At 41.1% G+C, this 16,066-nt stretch overlaps 1 protein-coding gene across 19 annotated transcripts in view; it reads left to right on the top strand.

The window, feature by feature from the left end:
* Window positions 1-16,066, top strand: part of R3HDM2 (R3H domain containing 2) — a 148,871-nt gene that overhangs the window by 109,337 nt on the left and 23,468 nt on the right. For 6 of the 19 annotated variants that reach the window (XM_059936257.1, XM_059936266.1, XM_059936258.1 and 3 more), the window contains 10 exons: window positions 1,534-1,620; window positions 2,103-2,229; window positions 3,256-3,334; window positions 3,989-4,048; window positions 4,609-4,749; window positions 5,182-5,290; window positions 8,060-8,155; window positions 11,043-11,074; window positions 11,173-11,226; window positions 15,356-15,588. In XM_059936257.1, the coding sequence (XP_059792240.1) occupies window positions 1,534-1,620; window positions 2,103-2,229; window positions 3,256-3,334; window positions 3,989-4,048; window positions 4,609-4,749; window positions 5,182-5,290; window positions 8,060-8,155; window positions 11,043-11,074; window positions 11,173-11,226; window positions 15,356-15,588 (1,018 nt within the window). The remainder of the gene's footprint in view (window positions 1-1,533; window positions 1,621-2,102; window positions 2,230-3,255; window positions 3,335-3,988; window positions 4,049-4,608; window positions 4,750-5,181; window positions 5,291-8,059; window positions 8,156-11,042; window positions 11,075-11,172; window positions 11,227-15,355; window positions 15,589-16,066) is intronic. The other 13 variants (XM_059936270.1, XM_059936262.1, XM_059936268.1 and 10 more) reach the window with 4 other exon arrangements.

The raw sequence follows: 16,066 nt of genomic DNA, 5'->3' as shown, positions 1-16,066 counted from the left end.
TTTTAATCATTGTATGATAAAATTAGCACATCACAGATTATTTTAAGCAGTGTTATCAGGTAGGACTATAGGTGTTAGTGTGTGATAGCTTTTTAATTTTAATTAGGGAACAGTAAAATATTAAACTTTTCTTGCGTTGGGAAGAATTGTCAACCGAAGTAATAATTAAGGGTGTCCACCCCTTTCCCCTTGAAAAATAATGGCAGAATTTGGGAGTGTCCCAGCCAGTATGTGGCTTGGGTTTGAAGAAGACTATGATGTATGATAAATTGGCTCTGTGGCTTGCCTTACATGGCCTAATCCACAGTGATGGGCTTGACAGTAGTTTAAAACAGAGGGTGTTCGGGATTTCCATGACGGTCCAGTGGTTAAGACTCCACGCTTCCAACGCAGAGGGTGCAGGTTCGATTCCTGGTCAGAGAACTAGGATCCCGCATGCTGCGGGGCATGACCAAAAAGAAAAAAAACAGAGGGTGTTCTTTGCTACTTCACTTCCCCCCAAACCTTAGAAATAAGTAAGACAGTTATTATCGTTATTATTTCCATTTTACAGAGGAGGAAGCTTGGGCTTATAGAGTTTGAGTGAGTTTGACAGAGGACATTTATTAGTAAGCGGCAAAACTAGACTTGAAGTCAGTTCTTCAGACTTGCAAATTCTTTTCACTATACTGTGCTACCTGGAACACACATACCATGTTTTGTGCTTTTGTATTTACTGTAAACTTTGATTTTATTGTAAGAACTCTCAATAAATGTTTATAGGTAGATTTCTAATGAGTCACTATAATTTTTGACTTTGGAGATACCTAGGAGAGCAGTGATTTATAAAGTGGATTTCAGAGCTTTTTGGGATTTTCCAGCCAGCATAAGTAAACCAAGTGGATTAGTTATCACATTGAATCCCAAATGTTAGAAAGTTTTCTTTCTTTCTACTTTTTTCTTAGACACTTCTTTCCATACCCTTGCCACCTCAGGTTTAGAGTCACTTAGCATTTATCGTCTACTTTATACTAGGCACGATTTATGATACATAGGTTTACATGCTTTATATAATCTAATTCTCACACCAACCCGTTAAGCATTTTTATCCCGCTTTTACTGAGGACCAAAAAGAGACCCAGAGAGGTCAGGTAATTTGCTCAGTATCTCATAGCTCAAACCAGGAGTTGAAGCTAGGACTTCTGGCTCTAAATCCAATCTTTCTACTAAGCTCTGCTGCTGTGTATTCTCAGTAAACTTCTGAGTGTGATATTCGAGCACTGAGCTAGAGAGAGAGGAGAGCTAAGCAAAGTGGTTTTCCTATCATCTGTCCGAAGTAGTTGTTTTGTTGTTATATATTTACTGTTGTGAGCAAGAGAATTATCTTTCAAGTGAATCAGTAATGAATGAGTAGGACCTGTTTGAAGGAAAAAAAACACAAAACCCTATTTATGGAAGAAGCAACTAACAGAGCCAAAGAGAATGCCCTTTATTCAGCCAAAAGCTTTCCCAGTGTCCACCAAGGGAATATGTATGTGTATTTATTTTTTTCAGTCTAATTCCAAGCTGAAGTTGGTGCGCAGCCTTGCAGTGTGTGAGGAGTCCTCTGCCCCGTTTGCTGACGGGCCACTAGAAACCCAGGTAGGTCCTTTATAAGAGTAAGCGTAGCTTTTGAGTTTGGCAGTTGTTTGCTAAACTGGTGTAGCAACCACGGCATCAACATTAGGCTTGGAAATCGCGGTAGAGGAGCTTCGAAACAGGCTGTTGCAGTAAAATAGGGCATGGGTGAGAGCATGAAGTATAGGTCTTCACACCTGGACCACCCAGGATGATGCAGACCCACACCTTTCCGTCTGGTGGTTAGAACCATTTCCATTCCAATTCTTATGGCAGGAACAGCAAGCATAACTTGAGCTTTCCATACAGTAGGCTGTGATTGTTGACAGAAAAGGCTTAGCCTCTACCCTTTTGGTAGAACAAAAGCTAAAACAATTTAATTAACAAAATATTCTCTTTTGTAAGAGAATGCTGCCACCCTAAGATATGCCTTCTTTGAGATTTCAAAGGAGCTGCAGGAGAGTTGTTTTCCGCTTTGATTATATTTCTCTTTCCCCTTGTCCAAGGATATAATTCAGTTGCACATCAGCTGCCCCTCTGACAAGGAGGAAGAAAAGTCCACAAAGGATGTCTCTGAAAAGGAAGACAAGGACAAAAACAAAGAAAAGGTCCCAAGGAAGATGCTGTCTAGAGGTGAAGACTTTCCCCCTTTCTCATCTGTCCTGGGGCCTGGCTCTGCAGTGCCATTTCCTTCCATCTTCCCACTGGCCTTATCCACCCAACAGTTCCTAGTGCCCTGCTGACTTCATTGTTGTTTGGGGAGGTGCCTAACTAAGTTACTTTCTTTGCTGCTTTATCCAGCCCTGCCTTAAGGGCTGACAGAGAGCTATTCCATTAACATTGGGCTACCCATAGGGGAGGACATGGTAGTCAATTCTGATTTTATTTTTGCTCTGGAATAAATAGTGATGGATCATCACTGGTAGCAGATTCTCTAGATAATAATTATATTTTGGTTTGGGGATGCTTGGAGTGATTTTTTTTTTAATAATGTAAATTTGCATGTAATTATTAAGCCCTCTTTGGATTTAAATTCTTGGGCTGGTAGCCAAAAGACATGGTCCATAAAAATGATAATTAAGGGAATTCCCTGGCGGTCCAGTGGTTAGGGCTCGACGCTTTCACTTCTGGGGACCCAGGTTTGATCCCTGGTCGGGGAACTAGGATCCCACAAGCCGTGCAGTACGGCCCCAAATAAATTTTTTTTAATGATAATTAAGAGGAAAAAGGCAATCTTAGGATTAAAATTTTATAAATAAATATAAATAATCATATAAATAATCAACATTTGAACATATCTGCTGAGATTCTGGAAAATTCAGCCCTGTCTGTCCTTACCTAGAATTTATTTTCCTTAACTAGAATAAAACCTTTGTTTTGGTCCAGACATTCAATAAATACTTATTGATGGCAAGGTGGCTTTTCAATGTAATACGAATGTAACACTGTGACCCAGATTCCACCTTATATCACTGTCATGGGGAATTTTGAGGGGCTGGCAAATCAAGGTCATTCTGATTTTTAAGCTAAAAATCCTGAAGTCTTATTCTCCTTTCCTGTTCTCATGTCTCCTGATCAGGCTGTGGGCTTCTGCTTGGGGTTAGATATCATGCAAGGCAGTTTCATTTATTTTTAATTTATTTCACTGTGGTGTTCTAGACTCCAGCCAAGAATATACGGACTCCACTGGAATAGACCTACATGAATTTCTTGTAAATACACTGAAAAAGAACCCAAGGTAATAACATGATTTGATGGAAGGGGGAAAGGGGCCAGGACCAGCAGAATACCCAAGAGGCCAAATAGCTTCTCAGAATTTTTCCATTATTAGAATCTAGAATGCCTAGCCCCCCACACACCATTTCTCTCCAGAGTAGTTTTATATTCTGTTGGAGATTCAGAATACCCTCATATTGAGGTTCCTGCTTCCAGAAGAGTTGAGAAAAATTCTTTGAAAGAAGAATGCAGACAAAGAAATATGAAGGCTTGAGAATACAATTAAAAAGCACAGAAGAAAAAATAATTGATTTGTACCAAAGCTAAATCATACTTGTTTAAAAATTCTATAAATAACCAGATGGAGTGTAGAATAATGATTAGATTTATAAGTATAAAGTATGTGTTTATAGGAATATGACTGGCAACAGAATTAGATTTCTGATAAGGAAAATAAAGTACATTATTAGAAGGCTTGATTGTTTTACTTTTTTAAAGTAACATAAGACAGGGCAGTGAGGCTCAGCAGCCTTTGCATTTTTGATCCACTCTCGGGGTTTGGATCTATCCCTCCCTTCAGCTTGTATAGTGAGCAGGCTGTGTTTTCAATCCTTGCTTTCAATGTCTATGGGAGGGCTGCCTTTTGTTTTGTTTTGTTTTAATCTTTTTTAAACAGGGACAGAATGATGCTGCTAAAATTAGAACAGGAGATTCTGGACTTTATTAATGACAACAAGTAAGTTACTTGAATGAAATACACATTAGAGGTGGGAGGGGTACTGGAAAGAAATTCAGGTAAAATTTTAGGATATCCCTCTTTCATCATTCCCTCGAAGTCTGAATTTGGAAGTAATAACTCACTGGGAACCAAAAGGAGTTGGGGAGAAGTAATCAGAATGGATCAAAAAGTATATGTGTGGAAACTAAATGAAGTTTTTAAGTTATTGCTTAGACTTGAGTTGAAAAAAATTTAGCAGCTAGCCCTTATCCCATATTTCACCATTCTTAAGTTTTTCTCTTTTTTCTTTGTAGAATATCATCTAGGTGGGTGAGACCTAGGGCTTATTGCATAAGGAGTAGTCTTAATGAGGATAGTGGGTCAGAGGGATCTACAAAATACTGTAGATAAAGCTGAGAGAACCTTTTTGGTTACCATCAAGTAAATATCTTCCTTATAATAATATCTCTTCCTCCTAAGAAATTCCCCACTTTCAACACTTGTAAGAAAAATTACAATTGGCTATTATTGCTGTTACTTGTCCTTATTTCACTTTTTCCCCCTGGGTTTCCCTGCAGCAACCAGTTCAAGAAGTTCCCTCAGATGACCTCATATCACCGGATGCTATTACATCGGGTAGCTGCCTATTTTGGGATGGACCACAACGTTGATCAAACTGGAAAAGCTGTCATCATCAACAAAACCAGTAACACAAGAATGTAAGGGAGGAAACCACAGATTGGGAAGACTTTCCTGGGAAAGCCTCTGGGGTGGAAGAGGAAGGTGTAGGATCAAGATTTCTCTTTCTGGAGAGGGGACAGTGGAGGGAGGGTGGGTTATATTATCAATTTCTACTCTTTGTGAGGCCTTGGAAATAGATGCTAGAGGCACTAGTGTTTTGTGAAGACTGGATCCGGGCCTCTCTTCGCCTTTAGTGATAGGACAGGTATAATTTTGGAAGAAGATAAGTTATAGATGTATAAAGAACAGTCCCAGAGGATTTCTTTAAAACTTTCATGTGACTTTTTGGATCCCTGACTTCAGAAATCCCCTGGGTGGGAGTTGTAGAATTTAAGAGAACTGTACGAGGAGGTCTGCTTCCTGACAAGAGTCTTTCTTCCCTTCCTTCCACATTTCTCTCCCAATCCCAGCCCTGAACAGAGATTCTCAGAACATATAAAGGATGAGAAGAATACAGAATTTCAGCAGAGATTCATTCTCAAGAGAGATGATGCCAGTATGGACCGAGATGATAACCAGGTGAAGAATGGAAAGGGTTGGGTCTATACAGAGAGATTGCAGTAAGAGAAACTGGGAGGGGAGAAGAATTTTTGTGGGATGGAGAAAACGCAAAATATCTTAGTATGGAAAAAAGTGTTGAGCTATACTGAGTTGGCTTTGGCTTAATGTTGAGGACTAACTGCACTTGTTGAGCTAAATGCCACCCTCTTAGCCCCAGAGAGACATGGTGCTGAGGTTTGCTGGGTTTTCTCATTTGGCCTGGAACTCCCTGGTTCTGCCACTGACTTCTAACTCCACTTCATTTTGGGACAAAGCAAGGTCCCTCCCTGCTTCAGCCTTGATTCAGCTGATGGCTCTATTCTTTTTTTCTTTAATAGTTCTGGATTTCTTTGGGAACCACCAAAAGCTACTTTATCCCACTTCCACTCTTCCTATCTCAGGGCTAGCCTTGAACTTGCACAATTGTTATCTAATTTACCCACTTGTAAAGGTGTTTCTGATCCCTTTCTGCAAACTCCTTATTCTTTTCCCAACTTCTTCCACCAAGGTGAGTGAGTTAATTTGGCTTTTGATGCTGGGAACCTCAGGCAGGTTTTTGATCCACTCCTGTGGGAATAAGAAGTGGAAAGTCTGCCCCATCCCTTCATTTATGGGCCTGGCTTTTGCCCTGGTTTCTAGCCCATCCTTCAGATAGTGATGTTTGGGGGTTAGTTTTCCTGGCTTCATGGGGTTAAGATCCAGCCTGCTTCTGCTTAGCCTCCAAAGGAGGTTAGGTAGAGAACCAGGATTAAGGTTTAAAGAATATGGTTGGGTAAAGCCAATAATTAGTCTCGCTAATTAATGATAACTATAATAATATCTTACCTCTAGAGTCAAAATTAGTTTTCTTTGGATATTATATGGTCTTGAGACCAGGACTTTTCCTGCTTGCTACTTGAGTATTTGAGGGAGTCCTTTTGAGAAAAGTGCCATTATCTATCGTGGACAAACATGCTGGGTCAGACTGAAAACAATGAAACATACAAAAAGACAAGTAAAATTTAAAAAACAAGAAAGAGCCTTTCCATCCTGATGCCCTTCTCTCCATTTTCCCAAAACCCCTTTTCTGTGGATCAGGAATTATTCAGGCCTAGAGGCATATTGGGGTGGAATGGAATCTCTCCCTATTGTGAACTTTTAATCTCTCAGCTTCAGGCTTGATCCATAATAGGGTAGGCTCTATGCACTGTCTGTCGGTAATATTAATAATAAACACAATAACTGCTATTTTATTGAGTGTTTTCCCTGAACTAGCCTCTGTTCTAAACACATTATATGCATTATCTCTTTTAATCCTCCACACAACCCAATCCAGATGGGCGTTATTAGCCCCACTTTAAATATAAGAAAACTGAGCTAGGAGATGTTAAGTTACTTGCCTTAAGTGACATTACTCAGAGGTAGCAGAGCTGAGATTCTGCCTGACCTCAAAGCCCAATGCTCTTTCTATTCTGCCATTGGTTTACCAGTGCTAGGGGCTAAGGACAATATAGCACCTTGAGGTCCTATGTCTTCTTGGAATGGGATTTGTAAAAGGACATTTAGCAGAATTTAGGTTATTTAGGCTAGTGAGAACTACATCTAGTCAAAAGTTGATACTCCTGAAGTTATGCTTACCTCTGGAGAGTGGTGAAGATCAGGAAGATCAGCCTAGAGGAGCAGTCTCCTTGGTTGCTTCATCTGAAACTTTCAAAGCCTCTGGATTGAAGGTCAGAATCTTTTATAACCTGATGACATGCATTTGATGACTTATCTCCCTCAGAGCACCTTGCCTTAAAGAGCAGTATGGAAAAGGACACTCTATAACATCCTACCCAGGACAGTGCTCACAACTCACAGGCTAAGAGAGGAAAAGACAGCGGTGGAGAGTTGGGTCGTAGGCTAGCCAGAGGTGGTGGTCTGGCCAGCCATCCCCTCTAGTCACCTCACTATATTTTTCAGAGAATGTAAGGTTCTCTGTCCTCCATTTACTTCTTATCCCTTTCTATCGTTCTACCTCTCCCCTTTCTCAACCGTATCTCATTTGTCTGGTCCTTTCTCTGTCCATCCTTCTTTCTGTTCTATTCTCCTTTTCTTTCTCTTTTCTTCTTTGTGTTGCTCTGTTCTCTTTCTTCTCTATTTCTGTAAGCTCTCTCTCTTTCCCTCCCTCCAGTAGCAGTTAAGATGAGGAAAAATGCTTAAGCTCTGAGTTTAGCTTCGCCCTTGGGATTTCACTTCCAAGGCCCTCTTTGCTGAGCTGTGTGTGACTTGGGTCTACAGGCCATGGCGTTAGTGACTAAAAAAGGGATAATGTCAGGTGCTAGTTCTGTAAAAAGTCTTCTAAATTTAGCTCTGCTAAATACCTCTTTCTTCTCCCTCTCTAGCTTCCTCCTATCCCTTGCTTTTCCTCCAAAGCAATGTTGTTTATTCCCTGGGCTATTCTCTTCATCCTTACTGATTGGAGAGTACCTGATTACACAAGGAAGCAACCCAATCCTTATAAAAAGTTATTGTTCTTGATACTCTGGTTGGTTGGGGGGGTGGGGAGATGGAGAGGCCCCAACCATCCAGAAAACCTGATCTCCCAAACTGCATGGTCAGATGTACCCAGTGAAACCTGTCCAACACTGGAAATTTTATTTCTTTTTTTTTTTTTTCCATTTTTTTGATGGCAACTATAAACTCTCCCGGTTTCTCTTCCTTGCTGGTGTGCAGTGAGCTTGCAGTACGAGGAGAACTTAACTAGCTTAATTCTGCTCATCGATCTAGATCAGAGTTCCATTGCAGGATGGAAGGAGGAGCAAGTCAATAGAAGAGAGAGAGGAGGAATATCAAAGGGTCCGAGAGAGAATATTTGCCCGAGAGGTAAGTGTAGCTTCTGAGAGTTGTCAGCCCCTAGCTTTTAGCTCTTAATCTTTGGAACTGTGAATGGAATGAAACCTCCATAAATGCTTTGTTGTTTTTTTCTGATTTTGTTTTTAACCAACATCAGCCAGTCCCATATTTGATCTCTAAAATTAAATGTGGATTATTAGGAAGCTGCAGATTTTTATTCTTATTATTTTTAATGCATATGGCATAAAAAGAGAACAAATGGAGTGGCTGAAGTTGGTAGATATGATTAGACTGACAATAGAAATGGTTTTGGCAGGGCTTATGGAAGGGCCCTGAATCTTGCCCGTCAAACCCTCCTGCTTACCCTCTTTCACTTCCACCGTCCATTTTAGGCATCTTGGCTTCTAAGTGGAAGACTTAGTGTCCACACAGACTATACATTCATCTTGTTTGGCCAGGCTCATTTTTAGGCTATGTTGGTGATTATAAGAGCACAGATGTGGCATCCATTCTCTGAGCTCCACATTCCACATGCACAGAGGGTACCACTCACTATTCCCTACAGTCTCGACCTGAATAGGAAGTCTCTTCCTTTCTATATTTCTTACCTTGTTTCTTAGAGTAGGACTGCTCCGTGGGCCAAAAGGCAACATGGATTATTATAGGCAACTTTATTCTTAAGAATTGTGGGCCATATCAGATATACTTGGTACCACTGTATCTGGTGGCCTTTGCCTACCAGACTGAACAGAAGTATAGGAGAAACTCAGGAAGGTCAAGAGAGAAACAAATCTCCGGAAAATGTATGATCCAGATAGCAGCACCATGTTAGAGTCAAAGTAGCAAACAGAGGAAGAAGAGCCAGCCTCCCTTTGTCATCAAAAGATGGCCAGTTTTAATCAATATACTTAGATGGACACTACTCTCCTCCCATTCCCCCACTCTCCCCTCCCTCATCAAGACAAAAATATATATATCTTCTCATCATCACCTAGTTCAGAAAAATATTGTCTCTAACTTCTAGAGAACTGAACTCCTCTATGAACTTGTTCCATTGTCTCAGGAGACCCAAGTGTTCCAAGGAGCCTCACTGTGGACAGATACACAACAAACCTTCTGGCCCAAAGTCCAAGGAGAAGGGATCTTCTTATGTTATGTAATCTTCCATTCTGAGTCAGAAAAATCCATCCTCCAAATTATCCAACTATAGCCCAAAGACAGTTTTCTAACTTTATCTGCAAATCAGTTGAGTGGAATGAGAGAAGAGAGGTCATTTGTACATGACTACGGCTGGTGATGACCCTAAACTGTGGACAGGGCAGGATGGTGGATGTTAATAGCAAACATTTATATAGTGCTTATTATCTTTCAGACCCTGTTCTTAGCACTTTGTGCACATTAATTTATTTAATCCTCACACTAGGCCTGTGAGATAGGTTACATTATTTTCCTCATTTTATAAATGAGGGACTGAGGCATGGAGAGGTTAAGTAACCTAAGATCACACCACTAGTTAGTGAAAGAGCTGGTATTTGAATTCAGGCAGTCTGGCTCCAGAGTCCACGCTCTTAACCCCTAAAGTAAACCACCTCTTAATAGCTTGCTCTGCTCTGGGCTCTTTAGATTAAGAAGTTCCAGTGACATCATAGCATAGCTATCTGTGATGTGCTCCTCTGCTTCACTGACACATGGAAAATGACTGTCCCACCGTGCCAGCCATTAGCAAAGCCATTCTGCAAGCACAAGCAACTTTTAATAGGATATTAGCGCTTATTATGAACAACACTGGAATATATCTATCTACAACCATAACAAAGTCAAAGTTAGCTCTTCTCTCCTTTTTTCTCTGATATCTAGTCTCTCAAGCCTCTACTAATATATGTATTCTTTGTTAAATCCTTATGGATTTATCACTTTCATTTCAGCACTTCCTAACCCTTGCTGTGGTAGAAGCATCAGGAATCTCAAAAGGTCTAGACAAGGAAAAATGGCCAAAGCCCACTATATGCCAAAGATTCTCATGTGGAGAGGAAAGAACCTGGCCAGTCAAAGGGAACTGCTTAAGGGTGGAGTTGTAGGTTGCGGCAGAGGGGAGGAAGAGGCAGTCCAAAAAAAAGGGGAGTGGCAAGAAGGGTGTTTGGATGGAAATGCTGCTGCTGCAGCCTTCTCTGGAGCCTGAGCTGTGTACTGGGAAAGCTGCCCCACATAGGCTCTGCTCTGCATGGAGCCCCCTGTGCTCAGCAGCTGAATACTCTTGTTACCTTTTTCTAAGGCTCTGGAGTCCACCATAATGCTCACTTCACTCAGCAGCTCAATGGCTTTGTCAGGAAATGATCCCCAAAAGGAATGTTTGAGGCTTTTAATTTTCTCATTTTTTCTAGGCTCTGAAAAGTACCTGCTTCCCCAATTTCTTACTCTCCTTGGGTCTCAGGTCAGAATGTCTTTCATTTTGGCCAGTGTAGAGGACAGAAGTGGGATAGTCAGTGAGGATGATTTCCAAAAAAACTAAATTTCTTTCTCTTGTGTCCCGTTTCCCTTCCTTTGAATACACTGTTTAGGACCAAGCACACCAATTATTATGCTCAGCTTACCTCTAGAGAGAATGAATTTAGAGCTAAAAAAGAAATAATAGTTAGGTTAATACTTTCCTTTCTCCTTTCCATACTCCTACCTTTATTGACCTCTCTTTTTAAACACTCTGTGGGAAGGCTAAAAATGCCCAATGCTCTTTCCCATTAAAGGTGAGAAGTCAGACTGGGGGTGTGGGTGTGGGTCATCCTGTCACTGTTCCCTCTCTTCCTGTTGGGGTTGAGCTTGGTTTGAGGACCTTGGGTATTCATAGCATCATGGACACACTTTTTGGTTATGCCATGCTGTTTTCTTATAAGTTATTTTCCGTTTTCTCCCCTTCACCTAGACTGGCCAGAACGGATATCTAAATGACATCAGGTTAGTACCACTTAGCATGTTCCCTGCTTCTCATTGAGCTTTGTCAGTGAGGTTAATATAATCCTGTAATGATGCTTTTCTTTGATGTTAACCAACAGACTCTCCAAAGAAGCCTTTTCTTCTAGCTCTCACAAGAGAAGGCAAATTTTTAGGTACCTCTGTTTGGTCTATATCTCTCCTTGTTTTTTTGTTTTGTTTTGTTTTTTTAATTTTATTTTGTTTTGCTGTAATCTTTTCAGCGGAGTGAGTTTGCTCCATGCATGGCTGCTTGTGGAATAAGTCAATTTGTGGTTTTTGCAACATTGGATATTTTTCCCCATTAGAAAAAAAATGGCTATTGCTCAATGACTTTATTTTTATTGTTGCTGATTTCATTGTAAGTCCTGGATAGGTGGTGAAGGGGACCAAATAAGTATGTCTAGGATAGGTACTGCTCTATCCCAGAAGTTTGCTGGAATTGGGCATTTCTGGAGGATTTCAACATATATTTATATTGAGGTAAAAGAACGTGTGTCTTCTGGCTACCTTTTCCGAATCTATGGAAAGATGTGAAGCGTTTATCCCTGACCCGGCATAGGGAATGTTTTGTATCCTTAAGAAGGAATAATACACACACCCATATAAAAAAACATACAAATACCTCTGTCTATATAGTTTTCTCTTTGGGACAATGTAATGTGTAAGATGATCTCAGAAAGAACTTGTCTGCCTTAGAATGGACTTAGAGCATGTCTTTTATATGATTGTCCATGGTTTATTCTTAATGTTGGTGAAGGCTGCTGTACTAACCTCTCCAGTGCCTAATATTCTCCATTTTCCACAAAGCAGTCATGAGAATCACCCTTTCCTCTCAGTCTCTCAGTCCCACCCCAGACAATTACACAAGGCAGTGGTGAGAGAAGCATTTTAGGACCGCATCCCGGCACTAACTCATTTTAAGTATATTCTTTCCATGTTACCAATAGAAAAACTATAGAGTACAGAAAACCTGAGTATTTAATACTAGGATTCAGGTCTCACCCTTTTCAAAGGGTTTATCTCTTTTTCAATCCTAAGCTTGGTAGGAGCTGACTAACACATATTAGTTAGAGCTCTCATTCCCAGTACTTTAGTAGTCCCTTCCCTGTCATCCTTTCTAAAGCTAATTAAACCATGTGGAAATTGGGATAGTAAGATTTCCCCTTCTTGGGATGGAGGATTTATCTTCCTTTCCACATCTTTGAACTCTTTTTCCTGGAGCAGCCCACCCTGAGGTCCATCAGAAAGCCCAGGCAGAAGGGCTCTGCATTGTTGGTGGTGGCCGAGATAGATAGTAGAGTCCCCCTTAAAAAAAAAATCATGTTCCATAAACATCCCAGAATACCTATAGTAAACAGAAGTTTTAAATTAACTCCTGCATGTGACAATGCACAGTGCTTTATGGTTGCCAGAGTATACTGTATCTGATTGAATTCTCTCAATATCCTGATTTGGTAAGCTGGTTTACATGTAAGAAAACAAAAGCAGAGAGATTAAGTAGCTAACCCAAGTTTACATAGCTATTAATGGCAAAACTGAGACTGACTCTTTGTCCAGTGTTCTTTTCACCACACTACACCAGCTCCCTACAAACATCACCCCTAATTAATTCACTGCTGAGAATGATGGCCTTATTAGTGCCATGGAGCATCAAACTACATCAAACTGTGCAGACAATAGCTTGAAGGATCTAGTGAGCAGGTGCAGTCCTCTCCTATCCAGACCTCCTTTTAAGTGGCTGCTTTCCATACTGAGTTTTGATTAAAGATCTAGATCATCTAAACTGCAGCTCCATGGACTCTTAAGGGGGTAACTTCTTCCTCTATTTGGGTACTAGTCCAGAACTCAAATGATTAGAAGCAGATCTTCTCTAACTGCTTTAAACCTTTCTTCCCAGGTGTGTGAAACAAACACTCATAACACCAGATTCCATCATCCACATTGGCAGTAACTATGGCAACTTCCCTATTCTTTGGAAGATTCTACTCCACTGATAAATAAGCCACACCGAGGCTTACTGATATTTATTGTCACCTCTTCCACAGGCCTCTCTACCCCAGACCCAGTAAACGGGACTTTTCACCAGCACTAAATTCACTCGTAAAAACAAAGTCAGCTCCTGATTTCATAGGACTATGAAGTGTGAATGTCCTCTGTCCTTCACCTCCATAACACAACCCAATCCATTGCTCAGAATTAAATCTGGTAAACTTTCCCTAATTGCCTTATTTTTAGTGAAGTACAAAACTATGACTAGAGATTAGGTTTAGTTGTAGAACAAGAGAAAGAGAACTGATCTCTCTTCCTAGCCCAGACTCAGATTCTCTAATTCTCAGGGGTGTAGTGTACTAACTCAGGTAAGTCACGGGATCATCAGACAATCCACATTTGAGCACTTGGCCATCACTGTCTTGGGGGAATTGGATCAGTACTTTGGCTCAAGTTTCCCAGAGTGTTTGGTTTAAAGTTGACTCATTCACTGTCTATCCCTGGTAGAAGAAGAAAGTAAATGGCAGAATTGTCCTAATAGAAGTATAGTGTTTGATTTAGGTATAAAAGACCATTAGGGCTTGTCTTGCAAAATTCAAGTTCTAATGCCTAATGAGCAGCCTCATTCATTGCTACTGCTGTATCCCCATATCACAAAAACCCACACATCTTTATTGAGTCCACTCAGTAAACTTGAGCTATTGGCTGTCACTTCAGGTCGGTTCTATAACTTGAGAGTCCCTGATGTATACTTATTTCTTGTTTCCCATTCTACTTTTGACATCCCCAAGAGAAAGGGGTAAAGTCTTGGGGAAACGTGAATATTTTCCAGTCCTCTATTCTAACTATACAGAGAGAAGCAATGAGATTATATATACATCTAGTTGGGATTCAGAGAATTAACATGTCCCTAACCAGCTATGACAGTGTGTTCTTAGCCCACTGTGAGTGGCTAAAAACTAAAATAGTGACCCTAGCGTATATTTTGCCCATTTTCCCTACAGTACCTTTGGAATAGATATTCTAATAAAGAAAGGTATTTTCTTTAACATTAGTCCCTTAAGAAAAATACCTTTCTTTATTAGAATAACTCTGAACCTAATGTCTTGGAAGCTACCAGGGTTGGGATAGGGTTTTCTATTTGCTTTGGGTGGGATGGTGGTGGAAAGGAGGGAACCCAAGCTACTATGATTGTTGCTCAGTTGCCCCCCAGTATACATACCAAAATCTTTATAATTGTCATTTGGTTTTCTTAGGTCATTAGTTGTTGGAGGGTGGGGGATCTGAAAGGAAAATTCCTGGTTCTTGGTTCCTTATTGATTAAGAAGCAGTAAGAGTTCAACAAGACTCAGGGTTTTCAGGCTAGCCTCATACATCTTGAGGAGTACAGCTGTTTAGAATCACAAACAGTGATTATAGCATCAGAATAACCCTGATGTTTCCAGAGTAAAGTAAGAGAGGATGAAGCACTTTTCTCAATAGCCTTGTGCCTTGCCTAGGGCAATAGGGTTATTAATATGGAGGCAACTAGGCACAGTCAGCCCCCTGCTCTTTGCCATCCTGAGTCCTAAGGGCATGTTTGCTTGATCTTGCTGAGGATGTCAGCCTTTAGAGACCCTGGAACCAATTGTTCTCAGATACTAACACAAAACTTCCACAAAGCAGGTTGGGTTGATTCCAGACTCTCAGACTGAGTTTTCTCTTTATCAGACTGAGTGCCCCTTTAGTCCACTATACTCTTCTTCCCAATCCTGAAAAAGTGGCCATAAGCAGCACCTCTGCTGGCTCAGATATGTGTTATATGGAAGACCTGTTGTAGGATTTATCCATGTCATTGGCTACTCCTGCCTTCCAGCAATAGTAACTTCTATGAGTCCTTTTGTTTTAAGAACTCTCAGAAGGAACTGGTACCCCTCTGCTCCCCACTATTTACTGCATGTGTGGGATCCCTGAAGGGCCAGGGGAAGAGACCACAGCCAATCTCAGCATCATGTACGTGGTTTCCCATCCACCTCTGGTCTGATGTATTGAATTAGTTGCCAGTGCACTGTCTTCCAGATTTGCCTCTGTGCTCTTTGTTACTGTACTGGACCTTGTTGTGTCTGCTCCCATCAAGTCTTGGTTGGCCAGCCAACTAACAAGAAGTCAGTGTCCATCCTCCCCCAACCCTCACCCCTCCTTTGTCACTGAGAGGATAGAAATGAACTCTCTCCTAGCCCTTCTGCTGAAGTGGTAGGTGGGGGGTGCTCTGACCACTGCGGTCTCTGCATGCAGGGGGAACCGTGAGGGGCTGAGCCGCACCTCAAGCAGCCGCCAGAGCAGCACAGACAGCGAACTCAAATCCCTGGAGCCACGGCCTTGGAGCAGCACGGACTCTGATGGCTCTGTCCGGAGCATGCGGCCCCCTGTCACCAAAGCCAGCAGCTTCAGTGGTATCTCTATCCTCACCCGAGGTGACAGCATCGGGAGCAGTAAAGGTGGCAGTGCAGGAAGGATCTCCAGGCCAGGTAACACAGCTTCTCTCCTTCCATCATTTCTTGCTTATCTTCTGCAAAACATCACTGATATTTCCTTTTAACAAAGCACTAACACAGCCAGATGAGGGGAAATTTGATTTCTTGGCTCCATTGTCCTTTTGAGTCCCTTCTCTGATTTTCTGTAATAGACAAGACCTACTCGTTGCTCAGTGAACTGGACTCCACACACCCTATTCACTGGAGAAGAATATATCTGACTAGTAATAATCCTAAAAAGTATTTATTCATATCTCTCTGTAAGTGAATCAAGTGGGTGTAAAGCGGCATAAACACAGCATTGAAAATCAGCTAAACCCCATTATAAAAATAAATTACACCTAATAGAAAAAAAACTGATTGGGATTAAGTTATTTTATCTGATTTCTGACCGAGGTGGGACATCCCTATCAACCCAGGTTCAGGTTATGTACTAAAATAAGGATGATGGCTGCTTTCATTCTGTGGCCCC

Source organism: Balaenoptera ricei, chromosome 10 (genome assembly GCF_028023285.1).
Source record: "Balaenoptera ricei isolate mBalRic1 chromosome 10, mBalRic1.hap2, whole genome shotgun sequence".
NCBI lineage: Eukaryota > Metazoa > Chordata > Mammalia > Artiodactyla > Balaenopteridae > Balaenoptera > Balaenoptera ricei.
The sequence above is the reverse complement of the archived record's forward strand: the minus strand, read 5'-3'. Positions and strand labels throughout refer to the sequence as shown.